This window comes from Phascolarctos cinereus, unplaced genomic scaffold (assembly GCF_003287225.1).
Source record: "Phascolarctos cinereus isolate Bilbo 61053 unplaced genomic scaffold, phaCin_HiC Scaffold_3;HRSCAF=262, whole genome shotgun sequence".
Classification (NCBI taxonomy): Eukaryota; Metazoa; Chordata; class Mammalia; order Diprotodontia; family Phascolarctidae; genus Phascolarctos; species Phascolarctos cinereus.
The window spans coordinates 101,429,573-101,447,464 of NW_027555736.1; the positions used below are offsets into that span (position 1 = coordinate 101,429,573).

Consider the following 17,892-nt stretch of genomic DNA (forward strand, 5'->3'; position numbering starts at 1 on the left):
CTAGAATAGGTCCTTCCCCTAAGCCGAGGGAAGAACATGAACTCAATGAACCGGTTAAAACTAGGCTGGCCTGGAAAATCCTCAAGTGACCTACAGAGGGCCAACTCCACTATAAACACATTCCAGCATATTTATCACCGGCGTGGGGGTATAATAACTCTGTCCTGGTTTCTCTTAGACCTAACCACTGTCCTCTTTTCTCTAGCCCTCCTTTAGGTCCCTGAAATTTCACCAGTTCATCTTTGCACCGGGTCTCTCCTCTAGCCTAGGAAAATACTCTCTTGCTTCTCAAACAGGAGGTAATTGAGAAGGAATAACCGCCTAGCCTTTTGTGTCCCTTCTTTTTTTCCTGATTCCTGCGCGGGAAGGAGGACATGCACTCAGGATCTAAGAAGGTTCTTTCTTTCTTCCCCCACTTCTTTTTAAAAAGCGGGTTAACACCCTGTTCACACTACTGAAAAACCGGCAGAAGGCCAACTACAGAGTACAAGTTCTAGGCCGGCTCTATGTAAATCCCGGATCTAGGCTTTGCTGGGCAATTTCAGGGTAACGCGGGAGACCACAAGAGACTAAGGTTTGCGTGACGTCACAGAGGGAGGGGGCGTGGCCCGGGCTTGCAAACGGGGCTCCGTCTCAGCGTTCCTTTCTCTGGTTGAGTTAAGATCAGCTGGTCTGCGCTTCCCTGACGTGGGCTGTGGCGCGTCACTGCTGCATGGCCGCCTCCTCCGGAAAGCCGGCGGGGGCAAGTGGAGAGGTGAGCTGAGCTAGAGGCGCTGTGGAATCCGGAGTCCCCCAGCCCGGGCCACGTTGGGGCATCAGGGGGTTGCGGTGCAGCGAGGTCGGGGCCAGGGAGAAAAGTGAGCGCAGCAGGACAGGGGTGGAAGTGCAGCGCATGCAACTCCGGCCTTGTGCTTCCTGCAAGCGTGCGGTTCATTTCCCAGGGAGGCCTCTTGGTGCTTAGAACGGCCAGGCTTCCAGGGGCAGGCTCTGTGCAATCAAATCCAGGGTGGAATTGGGGTAAGAGAGGACAGGCTAGTCTTGGACCAGACCCACCTGGTCAGTGGGGAATAGGAAGTGCTCCACCCTTTACTTTGGTGTAGGTTAGGTAGGAATGGGGGATGAGGACAAGGAAGACTATAGTAGTTTCATTTGGGGCGCCTCCCTTCCGTCTTCCTGGGGAGTGCTGATCCTTCGGTTGAATCAAATTTATTGAAACAGAATCTTAGAACTGGAGGAAACCTGAGAAATTTTCTAGTCTAACCCCGTCACTTTACAGATGGGAAAATTGAAACTCACATTGGTGAAATGACTTGCCCAGGGTCACACACAATGACAGAGCATCGACTACAATCCGAAAACCCCTGGCTCCTAAAATCCAGTGTTCTTCCACTCCAGTAGTTCAAACCCAGGCAATAAAAACACTTGCCTGAAAATCAGCCTGTAATATAGCTTTATAGATAAAGCGGAGAATGTTAGCGCTCTTGAAAGTCAGATGTCTAACCTCTGCATTTTACACATGGGGAAATTGAGGTCTAGAATGATGAAATCACTTACCTGTGGTCACTCAGTGAGTGAGTGAGTAGTAGATCTCAGTTTAGAACCCTGTTCTCTCGATTTGTAGTTTAATGCTCTACCTAGTGCCATTAGTCATTTCAAGAGGCTTTTAGGAACTGGAGGGGTTTTTCAAGTCATGGCTGATAGTTTCCTCTGAAGTAAGAGGGCTCTTCCTGCTTAGTCCAGCTCAATTTTCTTTGGGGAGGGATGGTGTTAAAGGTTAACACCGATAATAATCGTCTAACTTTTTATTGGTAAAGAGTTCCTTTCTTCAAAGGGAGGGTGTTTTTTAGATTAGAGCTGCTTAAGACACAATGAAAGAGTAGAGGATTGAGTTACAGCTCCTGAAGGGAGAAAAGCAAAAGGCCTGCATAACTGGGAGATGGGCTAATCTGCCTCCTGAATAATGAGGTTGGTTGATCCAGCTAGGATACATGAAGGCTGTCTTGGCAACTCTAGGTTGTTTATAAGAGGTCAAAGGGATCTTTACTAAGACAAAGAACGGACTTTGGAGTTGGAGAATCTAATCCCTTTATTTTACAGATGAAGAAACTGGCCTGGAGAGAAGTATCTTGGTCAGCCTAAGCAGGAAGCTGGTTTTAACCCAGCTTTTAACTCCTGTGACAGAAAAAAAAATTAAATTTTAAAAAAGGTTTATAATTCAGTTATTATGCAAAGACTGTGTATTTGGTGACTCATCCAGTTTAGCATAACAGATGAGTTTTTTTTTCTCATGAAACTTCTATTATGATCCATATAGACACTGAGTTTCCCGAGTATTGGGAAGGCAGTATGGTAACAATGGAAAGGAATGTAGACAATTGATTCTAGTTTCAGCTTTGTCGCTCCATACTGTGTGTTACGTTAGATAAGTCACTTAACCATTGTGGGCCGCAGGGTCAATAAGAGGGTTGGACTAAATGTCTCTGAGCTTCTTGCCAGCTCCAAGATTGTGTGACTCTTACATGGCAAAAGTTCAAACTGTAATAATGTGAAATCATTTTCCCTTTACATTTATTTGACGTGTGAAGAGACTTGCAATCCATCTCTAGAAAAATTTCCTTCAAATCTGACCTCATGGATCCATTTATCCAATCACAGATTGATATCCTAAGGAGGAATTTTTCCTGACTCAGGGAAGCCTTTCTGCAGCTCAGACCAGTGTTGACACTGACTAAAGTTTGCCTTGCTTATTGTGGTCAAAGTCTGCCAAGTCTGTCATTTCTTTTTCCTGGGCAAAAGTCTTCAGACCTTTCTGCAGAGAGGAACAAGGGCAGTTGAATCTAAGGCAGAGGGACTGGTATCCAAGGAAAATCAGGTAATCATTCTAAATATAAATCTGGTATAGACCTCCTCTCAGGTTTCTGGGTTATATTGATAAAGAAGGAACTTGGGAAGGAGAATTGCTCTTGATGGCCAGCACGAATCCAGGGAATTTAAAAAGTTGGCTGTTGACTCCATGGACAATTGCCTGGGGTTAACGAAAAAAAAAATTTTTTTGGGGGGGGTCGAAGATGGTGAAGTAGATGAAATAGATGAAGAGATGTAGAAGATAGAGAGATAGGTAATTTTATCCTGTATTCCAAAGGAAACTTAGGGGATTTGGAAATTGTCTGATTAAAAAAAAAGAAAAAGTACAAAATAATGAAGGAAAGCTAGTGGACTTCAGACAGTGCTGTTTTGATTACTTTAGAGAACCAGAATCCAATGATCATTTTAGAACTGTGAAGTGGGCAACGTGTCTTCTGCATACTCCATAAAAATATTCTGTGATACCTGTATATGTACGGAGGTGGGGGGGGCAGTGTGTAACATTTTGTACTTCCTAAAAAATAAAAAAAGATAACAATCTTATTGTTCCATGAAGACGTTTTCTAGGTATCTTTTTGAGGGGCTGCCTTCAATATCTTTTGAAATGTCTCAGGGCTGTTTGTCCCCAAACTAAATGGCCCCAGATTTCCATTGTTTAGGAAATCTTTACGTTTGCTTACAATTTTTTTTTGTCTCTTCCTTCACTGTTACTTCTATTGTCACAAACACTGCTTTTAACAGCCTTCATACTATTTTAATTGACTACTGATAGGAAAACCAGATAAGCAGGTTTGTTGGACTTAATTTAAATGAAGAGTACATCTGTTTTATGTGAGGACCTGAGGAGCTATTTTAGTGTTATATTTTAGAGCCTTGTTGTAATTCAAGGGTCTTGACTCCCGAAGCCCAGCTTCTTGATAAGTCTGTGTGATTGCATTTTTAATCCTGTCTAAAGCAGTGTTTTTCTCATGTGCTGTAATGGTCCATTGTGTCTCCTTTGGTTCAATAAAACATTGTTCCTTTAAAACTCGCAAGGATTTAGAATTATGGAGTTTTTGAGTGAAAGGAACTTTAGAGATCATTCACTTGAGAAGATTTAGGACTGCAATTACGATCTCATTTGGTTCCTTAAAAAAACCCCAAACTTAAATACATCTAGTGTAATTTTCCCCTGTTGGGGGGGAGGGGAAGATGTGACTATATATATAAAATAAAAGAAGGATAGGAAAGAAGAAAACAAGCATTTAAGTGCCAACTATGTTCTGGAATTGTGCTAAATGCTTTGTAAATAGTATCTCATTTGATTTTCACAAGAACTCTGAGAGCTATCTCCATTTTGCAGGTGAGGAAACTGAGACAAGCCGAGGTTAACTTGCCCAGAGTCACACAGCTAGTAAGTATTTGTATTTGAGACTGGTTTTGAACTTGGGTCTTTGCTGCCTCAAAAGCAGACAGATGAAAAACCTAGACAGCAAAGAGTGGTGAGATAGACTGTTACTTGGAAGGGGAATTCACTGTTACCTTTTTTTTTTAAGCTATTAAAGTGGTGCAGGAGAGGGGGCTGTTGATCCTCTTGTTTTCTGTGCACCTGAAAGGGTTTCTGGCCCTTAGGGCTGGAACCTGCCATCCTTTCTACTGCTCCAGGGGCGAATCCCAGCTGGTGCCTCCTACATTTCTCTTGCTATAAAATGCACAGCTGAGGTGAGGTTGGAATTTAGAAGCAAACTTGATGGATGTAATGTGATTTTTCAAAAGGCCCTCTTCTTTTATGGCATGCCCTAAATGGTTAACTGAGTCCTATGAACTTAGCTTTTTGATACAGGGTTTGTCCTCCACTTATCTTATGCACTTTTTTTCCTTTTCTTTTTGGTGAGGCAATTGGGGTTAAGTGGCTTGCTCAGGATCACACAGCTAGTACGTGTCAAGTGTCTGAGGCTGGATTTGAACTCAGGTCCTCCTGACTCACCAAGGCCGGAACTCTATCCATTGCACCACCTAGCTGTCCCCTGTCTTATGTAATTTTGTCTTGCCTGTTAAGAATAACCTCAAGAACCTTAAGAAATGTCATTGGGAATTTGGGCAGATAGTAATAATTTTTTTTTTATTTTTAACATATGTTTTTAAAACTTTGGGTTACAAATTTCCTCCCTTCCTCCCTTCCCACCCACCCTCACTGAAAAGGCAAGCATCTCGATACAGTACAGGTTATAGATTTGTAGTCATGTGAAACACTTCATAGCAGTCCTGTTGTGAAAAAACGAAGTATATTTCCCTTCATCCTATCCTGCCCCCCATTTATTCTATTCTCTCTTTTGACCCTGTCCCTCCTCAGAAGTGTTTGCTTCTGATTACCCTCTCCCCCAATTGGCCCTTGCTCTCTTGTCCCCTTCCCCCCTTATTTTCCTGTAGGGTGAGGTCAATTTCCATACCCCATTGTGTATGTTATTCCCTCCTTAAGCCAAATTCTATGAGAATAAGATTCACTCATTCCCTCTCACCTTCCCCCATTTCCCCTCCATTGTAAAAGCCTTTTCTCGTCTGTTTCATGTGAGATAATTTACCCCATTCTACTTCTCCCAGTATAATCCTCTCTCATCCCTTAATTTTATTTTCCAGATATCACCCTTTCATCCTCAACTCACCTTGTGCCCTCTGTCTATATATCTATACATACATATAATTTTTTTCCCTCCCACTACCCTAATACTGACAAAGGACTCATGAGTTACAAATATTATCTTTCCCTGCAGGAATGTAAACAGTTCAACCTTAATAAGTCTCTTATGATTTCTCTTTCCTGTTTACCTCTTCCATGTTTCACTTGAATCCTGTATTTGAAAGTCAAATTTTATATTCAGCTCTGGTCTTTTCTCAGGAATGCTTGGAAGTCCACTATTTCATTGAATAACCATTTTTAACCCTGAAGTATTATACTCAGTTTTGCTGGGTAGGTGATTCTTGGTTGTAATCCTATCTCCTTTGCCCTCTACCATGCCCTCCAGACCCTTAATGTAGAAGCTGCTAAATCTTGTGTTATCCTGATGTGTTTCCACAGTACTTGAATTGTTTCTTTCTGGCTGCTTGCAATATTTTCTCCTTGACCTGGGAATTCTGGAATTTGGCTACAATATTCCTAGGAGTTTTCCTTTTGGAATCTCAGGAGGTGATTGGTGGATTCTCTCAATTTCTGTTTTGCCGTCTGGTTTTAAAATATCAGGGCAGTTTTCCTTGATAATTTTTTGAAAGATGATGTCTAGGCTCTTTTTTTGATCATGGCTTTCAGATAGTCCAATAATTTTTAAGTTCTCTCTCCTGGATCTATTTTCCAGGTCATTTGTTTTACCAATGAGATATTTCACATTCTCTTCTATTTTTTCATTCTTTTGGATTAGTGTTACAGTGCCTTGATTTCTCATATTGTCACTAGCTTCCAGTTTCTCCATTCAGATTTTTAAGGAAGTATTTTCTTCAGTAAGCATTTGGACTTCCTTTTCCATTTGGCCAATTTTGCCTTTTAGGGCATTCTCCTCATTGGCTTTTTGGACCTCTTTTGCCATTTGGGTTAGGCTATTTTTTAAGATGTTATTTTCTTCAGTATTTTTTTGAGTCTCCTTTAGCATCACTCTCAGTTTTTTCTCTACTTCTCGTACTTGCATTTCAAAATCCTTTTTGAGCTCTTCCAAGGCCTGGGACCAATTCATATTTTTCTTGGAGGCTTTGGATGTAGGAGCTTTGGCTTCGTTGTCTTCTTCTGGTTGTGTGTTTTGATCTTCTTTGTCACCAAAGTAAGATAATATAGTCTGACTCTTTTTGCGCTGCTTGTTCATGATCCTGGACAATTACTTGAGTTACAAAATTTTTGTTAAAGTAGGGGTCTGTTTCCAGTGTGGAGAATGTATTTTCCCAAGCTTCAGGGGTTTTGTGCAGCTGTTTTCAGAGATACTTCTAGGGACCTGTAAATTTTCAGTTCTTCCAAGGTGCTATGATCAAGGACGAGGTGTTTACTCCTTTCCTGGCCTGTGCTGTGGTCTATGAGTGACTACAATCACTCTTCTCTGCCTTGGAATTGCGAGAGGGAAATTGGAGTGTGTATATGAAGAATTGTAAGGACAGTTTAACTGTAATGTTAAATGCAAGAAGGGGAGTAGTAAGCTGGAAAAGTAGTTAGGAACCAGACAGTGAAGAGCCAAGTCATCATGCATTTATATAATAATAGCTAACATATATATAGTTCTTGCTATGTGCCTGGCACAGTGCTAAGCACATTACAATTATTACCTCATTTGATCTTCACAACAACCCTGGGAGGTAGGTGCTTTTATTATGCCAATTTTACAGATGAGGAAAACTGGGGCAAGCAGGGTAAATGACTTGCCCAGGGTCACACACCTAGTAAGTGTCTGAGGTTGGATTTAAACTCAGGTCTTCCTGATTGTTAGCCCAGTACTCTATTGGAGCACCTAGCTGCCCATGGCCCTTACTATGTTTTAGACTTTGTACTAAGCCCTGGATATACAAATACAAGCAGAAAGAAAGATTACCCCTAACCTCTGGGAGCTTACTTTCTAATATAGGGAAATAAACATGTAAAAGGAAATTGGAGATGGGGGAGGGGGAGAAAGAGTCAAGAGGGCAGCTTGGAGAGACATTAAGGAGACATAAAGGATGGCCTGAGCCATCCTTCAAATGGTGGTGGTGGTTGTTTGTCCTTTGTTCTCGAAGAGGACCACGACATCAGCCAGGTGGTGCCATGATTTGCAAGTGAATTAGATTTCAATGAGGGAGGGCTGTGCAAAGTCACCAGCCTTACTCTCGCCATCTGGGTCCAGTGGCAAGATCTAGATCAGGATGCCTGCATGCCTTAAAATGGAGGTTCTAAGAGGAACTAGCCAATCGGAGGGGCTGCAGGGGCTCCGGTACTTCATGTGTGATGTCCAGAGCTGGAGTGGGCCTCCAGGGAGGGGAGGTTTCTGGGGCATTGAAGACAAAGTCTGGGTGGAGAGTTAGGAGTGAAAAGGAATAAAAGAGAGAAAGGAATAAAAGGTTTTAAAATGCCAAAGAGGTTCACGTTTGTTCTAAGATGTAATAGGGAGCCACTGGGGTTTGAGTGAGGGAGGAAAAGAAATCATTTTGGCAAGTGTGTGGAGGATGACTTCTAGTGGGGAAGAGACGTGAGGCAGGGAGACCAGTTAAGGTCCAGGTGAGAGTTGATGAGGACCTGGCCTAGGGTGGTGATTGTTTGCATGGAGAGGAGACAGATCCAAGAATAGTTTGGAAGGTGGAAATGATAAGATCTGGCAATTGACTGAATGTGAGGGGAAGTAAAGTGAGCAGTTGAGAATGATATTGAGATAGTTAACCTGAACTCTAAAAGGATGGGTTCTCTGAACAGAAACGGGGAAGTCTGGAAGAGGAGTGGTTTTGGGGGTAAAGTAAATGAGCTTTGTTTTAGACAAGTTAGGTTTGAAATTCCCATGAGACATTGGTTTGAAATGTCCACTAGGCAGTTGATAAAGTGGGGCTTGAGTTTGGGAGAGAGACTAGAGAGATGTGTAGATCTGGAAATTATCTGCATAGAGATTATAAACCCATGGCAGCTGATGAGACCATTATAGAGAGGGAGAGAGAAGGGAAGCAGGTTCAGGGCAGAGCCTTGGAGCATTTCCACTGTTAGTGGGTGACATGTGGATGGGAACAGTGTTGGGACAACCCAGAGAGGCAACAGTGTCCAGGAGGAGAGAGGGGCTTTTGCTCACAGTTTCCCTCCCATGGAATGTTGCCCCTCCCCCCATCCCCTAATCTCTGTTGAAATCATACCCAGCTCTGTTACTGTCTGTGTAGCTTTCTTTGATCCTGTCCTCAGCCAATCTTTTCTTCCAATGAGCTTGTATAGTACATTGTTTGTCTCTCATTCACTATCACCTGTTTCATGTCGATTTTTTTTTGCGGCTAACCCCTTTAACAGTCTATAAGCTCCTTAGGTCAGGGATCATATCTTATTTAAATTTATTTCTACTCTAGTGCTTTGTTCAGTGACCTGTACATAGGAGATGCCCAATAAATATTTGTTGAATGACGTGTCCCATTTAGAATTTAGACATTCTTAGCTGACCTTCTTTAATCCTCATCAGAACTAAATGTAACTACTTTTTATATACATTCTAAAATCATAGAATTTTAGTGTAACAGTTCATCTGGTTTGATACCCTCATTTCATTAGTGAGGAAAGTTGAGGTCCAGAGAAGATAAGATAACTTACCCAGGGTCACACAGCTAGTTAGTGGCAGTTGGGAGCAGAAGCCAGGTCTCCTGACTCTCTAGTCCAAAGGAATAGCTTACAGTTGGACAGTATTAAAATAACTATTACAGATTAAACTTTTCTTCTCATGTATTACCTACTAGATATCCTTCTGACTGGTTGAGGAGATTCTAGGTCCTATTCACAGTTGGTATGTCAAAGAAGGTAGAGCACATGTAGGAGGATACATGGTGAGATATGTATTTATGTATATATATGTATATGTGTATATATATATATGTATATGTGCGTGTGTGTATATATATGTGTGTATATATATATATATATATATATATATATATATATATATATATATCGAGAAAGAGAGAGAGAGAGAGAGAGACAGAGAAGGGGCTGAGTTTGTGATGCTAGTTCTCATTAGGGCTTATTCAAAATGAGTCATGGGTGAATATGGGACAGTCTGGTTTTGAAATGTCCTGTCTTATGTTATTCTAGATGACAGAATGTTTCCAAAGGTGACTTCTGAATTGCTGCGGCAGTTGAGACAGGCCATGAAGAACACTGAGTATGTGACTGAACCGATCCAAGCTTACATAATTCCATCGGGTGATGCTCACCAGGTACAGGGTGGGATTTGGCTAATGGCAGAACTCCTTTACTTTCACCATTTTTTTTTTGCTTTATTTCAGCCTATTTAATGGGATGTGGGTCCTCCATTTGTCAGCTCTGCCAGAGTACCCACAGTTTATGCCCAATAAATACTTGAAAGTCCAATTGGGCTTCCTTTTGACTACTAGCACCCTTTTGTGAGGTGGCATTTGCATACTTCCTTGTACTGTTGGTGGTTGTTCTTTTAAATGTGTGTGCCTCTGGTATTTCTAGCTGGACTGTGAGCTCCTGGATGGCTGAAACCCTTAAATTTGGTTTGGGTACAGAACTGGGTATAATTCTGATTACTACATGGATGCATTTACATTGTTGGCTGATTCAAGATAACCTTGGGCAAAACTGTGAGATTTGGCAAGAATTCAGGATCCCCAAATATTCATATTTGTCACTCTTTCCCTCCCTTAAGGTAGTCTGTGCCTTGTACCTGTCAAATCCAGTTTTCCAGTAAGATGTAAGTTCTTTGAGGGCAGAAAGTGTTTTGTCTTCCTTGTTATATCCCCAGCATCTCACTCAGTTCCTTGAAAGCAGTAGACAGTAAATAATGAAATATATTTATACAGCACTTACAGACCTTTGGAGATGTCTTAGATCTTTGCATTGCTGAGAAGGGCTAAGTCTATCAATGTTAGTCCTCACACAGCATGGCTGTTACAGTGTACAACATTCTCCTGGTTCTGCTCACTTCACTCAGCATCAGTCCATACAAGTCTTTCCAGGTTTTTCTGAAGTTTGCCTGATCATCGTTTCTTATAGCACAATAGTATTCCATTACATTCATATACCACAACTTTTTCAGCTATTCCTCAATTGATGGGCATCCTCTCAATTTCCAATTCTTGGCCACCACAAAAAGAGCTGCTATAAATATTTTTATACATGTGGGTCCTTTTCCCATTTTTATGATCTCTTTGGGATACGGCTCTAGAAGTGCTATTGCAGGGTCAAATGGTATATGCACATTTTTATAGCCCTTTGGGCATGGTTCCAAATTGTTCTCCAGAATGATTGGATCAGTTCACAACTCCACCAACAATGCGTTAGTGTTCCAATTTTCCCACATCTTCTCCAACATTTATCATTTTCCTGTTTTGTCATGTTGGCCAATCTGATAGGTGTGATGTGGTACCTCAGAGTTATTTTGATTTGCATTTCCCTAATCAATAGTGATTTAGGGCATTTTTTTATATGACTATAGATGGCTTTAATTTCTTCATCTGAGAACTGCCTGTTCATATCCTTTGACTATTTATCAATTGAGGAATGACTTGTATTCTTATACATTTGACTTAATTCTTTATATATTTTAGAAATGAGGCCTTTATCACAGACACTGGTTGTAAAAATTCTTTCCCACTTTTCTACTTCCCTCCTAATCTTGGTTGCATTGGCTTTGTTTGTGCAAAAACTTTTCAATTTAATGTAATCAAAATGATCCATTTTGCATTTCATAATGTTCTCTATCTCCTGTTTGGTCATGAATTCTGTTCTCCATAAATCTGACAGGTAAACTATTCCTTGATCTCCCCATCTGCTTGTAGTATCAGCCTTTACATCTAAATCATAAACCCATTTTGACTTTATTTTGGATATAGTGTGAGATTTTGGTCTCTGCCTAGTTTCTGCTATACTGTTTTCTAGTTTTCCTAGCAGTTTTTGTCAAATAGTGACTTCTTATCCCAGAAGTTGGGGTCTTTGGGTATAGTCATTGAATACTGTGTTTTGCATACCTAATCTATTCCACTGATCCACCACTCGTATTTGTTAGCCAGTACCAAGCAGTTTTGATGATTGCTGCTTTATAATACAATTTAAGATCTGGAACAGCTAGGCCACCTTCCCCTGCATTTCTTTTCATTAATTCCCTTGATATTCTGGACCTTTTGTTATTCCAAATGAATCTTGTTATTGTTTTTTCTAGCTCTCTAAAATAATTTTTTGGTAGTTTGATTTGTATGGCACTGAATAAGTAAATTAGCTTAGGTAGAATTGTCATTTTTATTATATTAAATTATCCCCATTTTAGATATAGGGAAATGGAAGCTCCATAAAGATTATGTGATTTGTTGTTGATGACTTGGGTGAGTAACTGTAAATGTTGAAATTTGAACTTGTGGTCTGCTGATGTCAACGTAATGTATATCACACCATGCTGCCCTTCCCGTTCCTATTGTTTTGAATCAGACTAAGATAGTCACTAAGATAGATTGTAAAATTAGAGAAATTTATTGAGATGAATTGAATTGACTTTTTAATTTATTAGTTAATAAGGCTAGATTCCCTTACAGGTATCTGAGTTCTCTCTCTCATATCTATCTCAATGTGAATTTCAGGCATTATTTCTTCTCCTCTATCCTTGGAGGTACTTAAGTCTTTTCCCTAATTTTGTAATTACTAGCCAAGTATGTTCGGACTTCAGGAAGAGGGAGAGATTTATTTTTTCTTTGTGACCCTGAAATCACACCCCCTAATTAGCTAGTCTTGGGCACCTTCCTAGAGTTTGCTTTGTGGTGGAGTGTTGAGGGGGCACAATGTAAAAGACAGAAGAGGCACGTGCGGCCTCTGTGGGAAACTGAGAACACAGACTTATGAAAGGACTGATGTGGTTCCAATTCAGTCAACATGACTATGAGGTATTATAGTAAAAAATTGTAGAAATATCTGTCTGCTTTAGGGGGATAAGTGAATATAAAGGTAGGTAAAGATGGTTCCAGCCCTAAGTGAGCTTGCAATGTGGTAGAGGAGGCATGGCAAATAATACAGATTGCTATAATGCCAGGCAAGTGGGAGAAGGGCCTCAAAGAGGTATGAATAATGCAAGTTCAGTGGGGGGAAAGATTGCTTCTTATGAGGGGCTTGGGAGAAGCTTCCTGAAATTGTATTTGAAATGATCCTCAGTGGTTCAGTAGGACTTCACAAGGCAGCCTGGGAAGGGCATTCCAGGCTGAGGGAGGGGCCTGAGCAAATGCACACAGTTTGAACAGCATGGGGCAATTTCAGGAAGAGGTGGAAATCTTTTAGTATGGCTGTAGTATATGATACCTGTGAAGAGGAGTGATAGAGATAAGAGTAGAAACATAGATTGAAACCATAAATTAGACAATCTTGAATGCCAGCCTTAGGTACCTAATGTGAACTACCAGTGGTCTAGTTAGCATTTTTAATTAATGGGGCCCCAGAAATAGTCATAGGACCAGTAAAATATAGCTTGCTTGCCTGAGGAGGGTGTTCTTGAAGCACTGGCATCTTCAAAGGGGGCTGGCTATACCCTCCCTTCCTGCCCTCATAAAAAAAAAGTAATAACAAAATATTCTCAAAATATATCCCAAAGTACAATGGGCTGCCTTAGGAAGTAGTGGATTACCCACCATTGGAGGTCTTCAAGCAAAGGCTAGATGACGATTTCTTTCTTTCTTTTTTAATATTTATTTTTAACATTCTTTTCTTTTTAAATTTTGAGTTTCAAATTCTCTTCTTCCTATTCACCCCTTCCCCCCACTGAGAAGGCAAGCAATGTGATATCAGTTATACATGTGAAATAATGCAAAACATAGTTCTACATTAGTCATATTTTTTAAAAAAGCAAAAAAAAAAGAGAACATTATACTTCAATTTGCACTCGGATCATCAGTTTTCTCTCTGGAGGTGGATAGCATTTTTTCATCCTGAGTCCTTTGGAACTGTCTTGAATCATTGTATTGACCAGAGCAGCCAAGCCTTTCACAGTTAGTTAATCATCATTACAACATTGCTGTTATTGTGCAGAATGATCTCCTGGTTCTTTTCTCTTCACTTTGCATCAGTTCATATAGGTCTTGCCATGTTTTTCTGAAACCACCCCCCCGATCATTTCTTATGGCACAGTAGTACTCCATCACAATCATACATCACAACTTGTTCAGCCATTCCCCAATTGATGAGCATCCCTTCAACTTCCAATTCTTTGTCACTACAAAAAGAACTATTAAGCATTTTTGTGCAAATAGGTAGTTTTCCTTTTTATTTTTTGATCTTTTTGGGATACAGGCCTAGTAATTGCATTGCTGGGTCAAAGGGTATTCATAGTTTTATAGCCCTTTGGGTATAACTCCAAATTGTTCTGCAGAGTGGTCAGACCAGTACACTGTTCCACCAGTAGTTCATTAATGTATATATTTATCCCTCATCCCTTCCGGCATTTGTCATTTCTGACAGGGATGAGGTGGTACCTCAGAGTGGATGGCTATTTCTTGAGGGATTCTTTTTCAGATATGGGTTGGACTAGATGGTCACTGAATTCTGTTCCAACTCTGAGATTCTGTGATGCTCTGAAATTCTTTAGTATGAGTGTGGCTCTCCACTGCAACTTCTCTTTCACTATTAGATGCCAAATGGCTTTTCCTTTTGAAGAGCGACTCATTTATTTATTTATTTATTTTTTTTAAATTTTTTTTTTGTTCTTTTTTTAAAAATATACATTTATTTATTTTAGTTTTCAATGTTCACTTCCACAAGTTTTTGAGTTCCAAATTTTCACCCCATCTCCCCCCCCCCCACCCCAAGATGGCACGCATTCTGAATATCCCTTCCCCTAGTCTGTCTTCTCTTCTGTCTCTCTCCCCTTCTCTTATCCCCTTCCCCTTCTATTTTCCTGTAGGGCAGGATAGACTTCTGTACCCCATTTCCTGTATTTCTTATTTCCCAGTAGCATGTGAAAACATTTTTTTGAACATATGTTTTTAAAACTTTAGGTTTCAAATTTTCTCTCTTCCTCCCTCCCCACCCACCCTCATTGAAAAGGCAAGCAACTCAATATAGGCTGTACATGTGCAGTTATGCAAAACACGTCCATGGTAGGCATGTTGTGAAAGACTAACTCTATTTCCCTTAATCCTGTCCTGCCCTCCCATTTATTCTATTCTTTCTTTTGACCCTGTCCCTCCTCAGAAGTATTTACTTCTGATTACCCCTTTCCCAATCTGCCCTCCTCTCTATCATCCCCTGCTCTCTTGTCCCCTTCCCCCACTATTTTCCTGTAGGGTAAGACAGATTTCCATACCCAATTGAATGTGTATGTTATTCCCTCTTAAGCCAAATCCTATGAGAATAAGATTCACTCATTCCCTCTCACCTTCCCCTGTTTCCCCTCCACTGTAAGAGACTTTTCTTTTCTGTTTTTTTTGTGAGATAATTTACCCCATTCTACCTCTCCCTTTCTTCTTCTCTGAGTATAATCCTCTCTCATCCCTTAATTTTATTCTCCAGATATGACCCCTTAATCTTCAACTCACCCTGTGCCCTCTATCTATTTATCTATCTATCTATCTACATATACATACATATAATTTTTTTCCTCCAACTACCCTAATACTGACAAAGGTCTCATGAGTTATAAATATCATCTTTCCATGCAGGAATGTAAACAGTTCAATCTTAATAAGTCTCTTATGATTTCTCTTTCCTGTTTACCTCTTCATGTTCCACTTGAGTCTGTATTTGAAAGTCAAATTTTCTATTCAGCTCTGGTCTTTTCATAAGAATGCTTGAAAGTCCTCTATTTCACTGAATGACCATTTTTTCCCCTGAAGGATTATACTCAGTTTTGCTGGGTAGGTGATTCTTGGTTGTAATCCTATCTCCTTTGCCCTCCGGAATATTATATTCCATGCCCTGCGGTCCTTTAATGTAGAAGCTGCTAAATCTTGTGTTATCCTGATTGTGTTTCCACAGTACTTGAACTGTTTCCTTCTGGCAGCTTGTAATATTTTCTCCTTGACCTGGGAACTCTGGAATTTGGCTATAATATTCCTAGGAGTTTTCCTTTGGGGATCTCTTTCAGGAGGAGATCTGTGGATTCTTTCAATTTCTATTTTGCCCTCTGGTTCTAAATATCAGGGCAGTTTTCCTTGATAATTTCTTGAAAGATGATGTCTAGGCTCTTTTTTTGATCATGGCTTTCAGATAGTCCAATAATTTTTAAATTCTCTCTCCTGGATCTATTTTCCAGGTCAGTTGTTTTTCCAATGAGATATTTCACATTGTTTTCTAATTTTTCATTCTTTTGGATTTGTTCTAGTGTTTGATTTCTCATAAAGTCACTATCTTCCAATTGCTCTATTCTAATTTTTAAGGAAGTATTTTCTTCAGTAAGCTTTTGGACTTCCTTTTCCATTTGGCCAATTTTCTTTTTAGGGTTTTCTCCTCATTGGCTTTTTGGACCTCTTTTGCCATTTGGGTTAGGCTATTTTTTAAGGTGTTATTTTCTTCAGTATTTTTTTGGGTCTCCTTTAGCAAGCTGTTGACTTGTTTTTCATGATTTTCTTGCATCACTCTCATTTCTCTTCCCAGTTTTTCCTCTACTTCCCTTACTTGCTTCTCAAAATCCCTTTTGAGCTCTTCCAAGGCCTGGGACTGATTCATATTTTTCTTGGAGGCTTTGAATGTAGGAGCTTTGACTTTGTTGTCTTCTTCTGGTTGTATATTTTGATCTTCGTTTTCACCAAAATAAGATAATATAGTCTGACTCTTTTTGCGCTGCTTGCTCATGATCCCAGCCGATTACTTGAGTTTTAAACTCTTTGTTAAGGTAAGAGTCTGCTTCCAATGTGGAGAATTTACTGTCCCAAGCTTCTGGGGTTTGTACAGCTGTTTTCAGAGATACTTGTAGGGACCTGTACATTTTCAGTTCTTCCAAGGTGGTATGATAAGGGGCGAGGTGTTTACTCCTTTCCTGGTCTGTGACCACAAGTATTCCTTTCTGTCCTGTAACTGTGAGGAAGGGTTCCTCTCCACAGCCAGTACAAGCTCCACCACGCCAGCATTCCTCTTCACCCCGGCACCGCTGCCCAGAACTGTGACCCAGATCCACACATGGGCAAAGCAAGAGATTCCTGCCTCAGCATTGGCAAAGAGACCCCTGCAATCCCTCTCTGATCAGCCACTGGATTCCCCCTCAGTCTGTGGGCCGGAAGCTCGGGAAACAGCTGCACCCCCCAGGACCACGCACTTGGGGAATGAATCTGAGACCCCGCCTTCCTTTCTCTGCACCGACAGAAGCAGACTTTTCCCACTGACCTTCTAAGTTGTCTTTGGCATTGGTGGATTGAGGAGTCTGGAAACCTCCACAGCTGCCCATGATTCAGTCCTCTGAGGCCTGCTTCAGGTTTGCTGCGGCCCGCACGCCCACACTGTGCTGCGTTCCGCTCCCAGCTTGGCGCGATACACCTTTCTGATCGATCATCCAGGTTGTCTTGGGCTGGAACTTTGTTTCGCTTTGTCTTTTTGTGGGTTTTGCTGCTTCAGAATTTGTTTAGAGCCATTTTTTATGAGTATTTGGAGGGGTTTGGAGGAGAGCTCAAGCAAGTCACTGCTTTCACTCTGCCATCTTGGCTCTGCCCCCCTTGAAGAGTGATTTAAAGAGGGCAAACTTGAGTCCCTTGACTTGGGAAAGGAGACACTGATATCTTAAGTTTTTCTGTGCTGTGTGGTGAGCTGAAGGGAAGGTGGAAGAAAAGCTTTCCGATCTAACAGTTTAAACTTATTTATTCAGTAACTATTAAATGATTATTATCCTCACATGCCAAGGGACATGTAAATGTAAAAAATGAATAAAAAGTGGTCCATTCCTTCAAAGCATTTACAGTGCACTGGTAGTGATGGTGAGGGGAGTGGATGAGAAAAAATAAGTGGGTAACTCCAAGACACGGGGAAAATGTGACAGTGACTTGGGAATGGCACTGAGGAAGGACCATAGAAGGTATATAGAGGGAGAAATACCAGTTTAGGGAAACTTCCTAGTAGGTGTTATGGTTAAGTTGGCCTTAAAGTTACTCTCCCAGTTGGTGTACTCCAGTTGAAAGTAGTGGGCATGACTAAAATTATCAAAGGAGGAAAAAGCACAGAGACTATTTCAGGGAATCAGTCAATTTTCAACTGTGTCAGGAGTCTTGAGTGTGGGGTGGGGATTAGTATGGGATATGAGACTAGAAATCTATCATAGATTCTTGGGACATAATTGAGAGGACGACACTCATTGATTTAACAGACATTTATCAAACACCTACTGTATTGCGGGAGCTGTGCTAAATACCTTTGTAATCTAACCCAATCCTTCCTTAATTGAA

At 40.8% G+C, this 17,892-nt stretch overlaps 1 protein-coding gene across 9 annotated transcripts in view; it reads left to right on the plus strand.

The window, feature by feature from the left end:
• Positions 1-642: 642 nt before the first annotated feature.
• Positions 643-17,892, plus strand: part of XPNPEP1 (X-prolyl aminopeptidase 1) — a 65,948-nt gene continuing 48,698 nt past the window's right edge. For 2 of the 9 annotated variants that reach the window (XM_020987982.2, XM_020987988.2), the window contains exons 1-4: positions 648-754; positions 2,656-2,872; positions 4,208-4,258; positions 9,620-9,744. In XM_020987982.2, coding sequence (XP_020843641.1) covers positions 9,628-9,744 — 117 coding nt within the window. In that variant the 5' untranslated portion in view covers positions 648-754; positions 2,656-2,872; positions 4,208-4,258; positions 9,620-9,627. Of the gene's footprint in view, positions 755-2,655; positions 2,873-4,207; positions 4,259-9,619; positions 9,745-17,892 lie in introns of all 9 variants that reach the window. The other 7 variants (XM_020987985.2, XM_078151069.1, XM_020987983.2 and 4 more) reach the window with 7 other exon arrangements.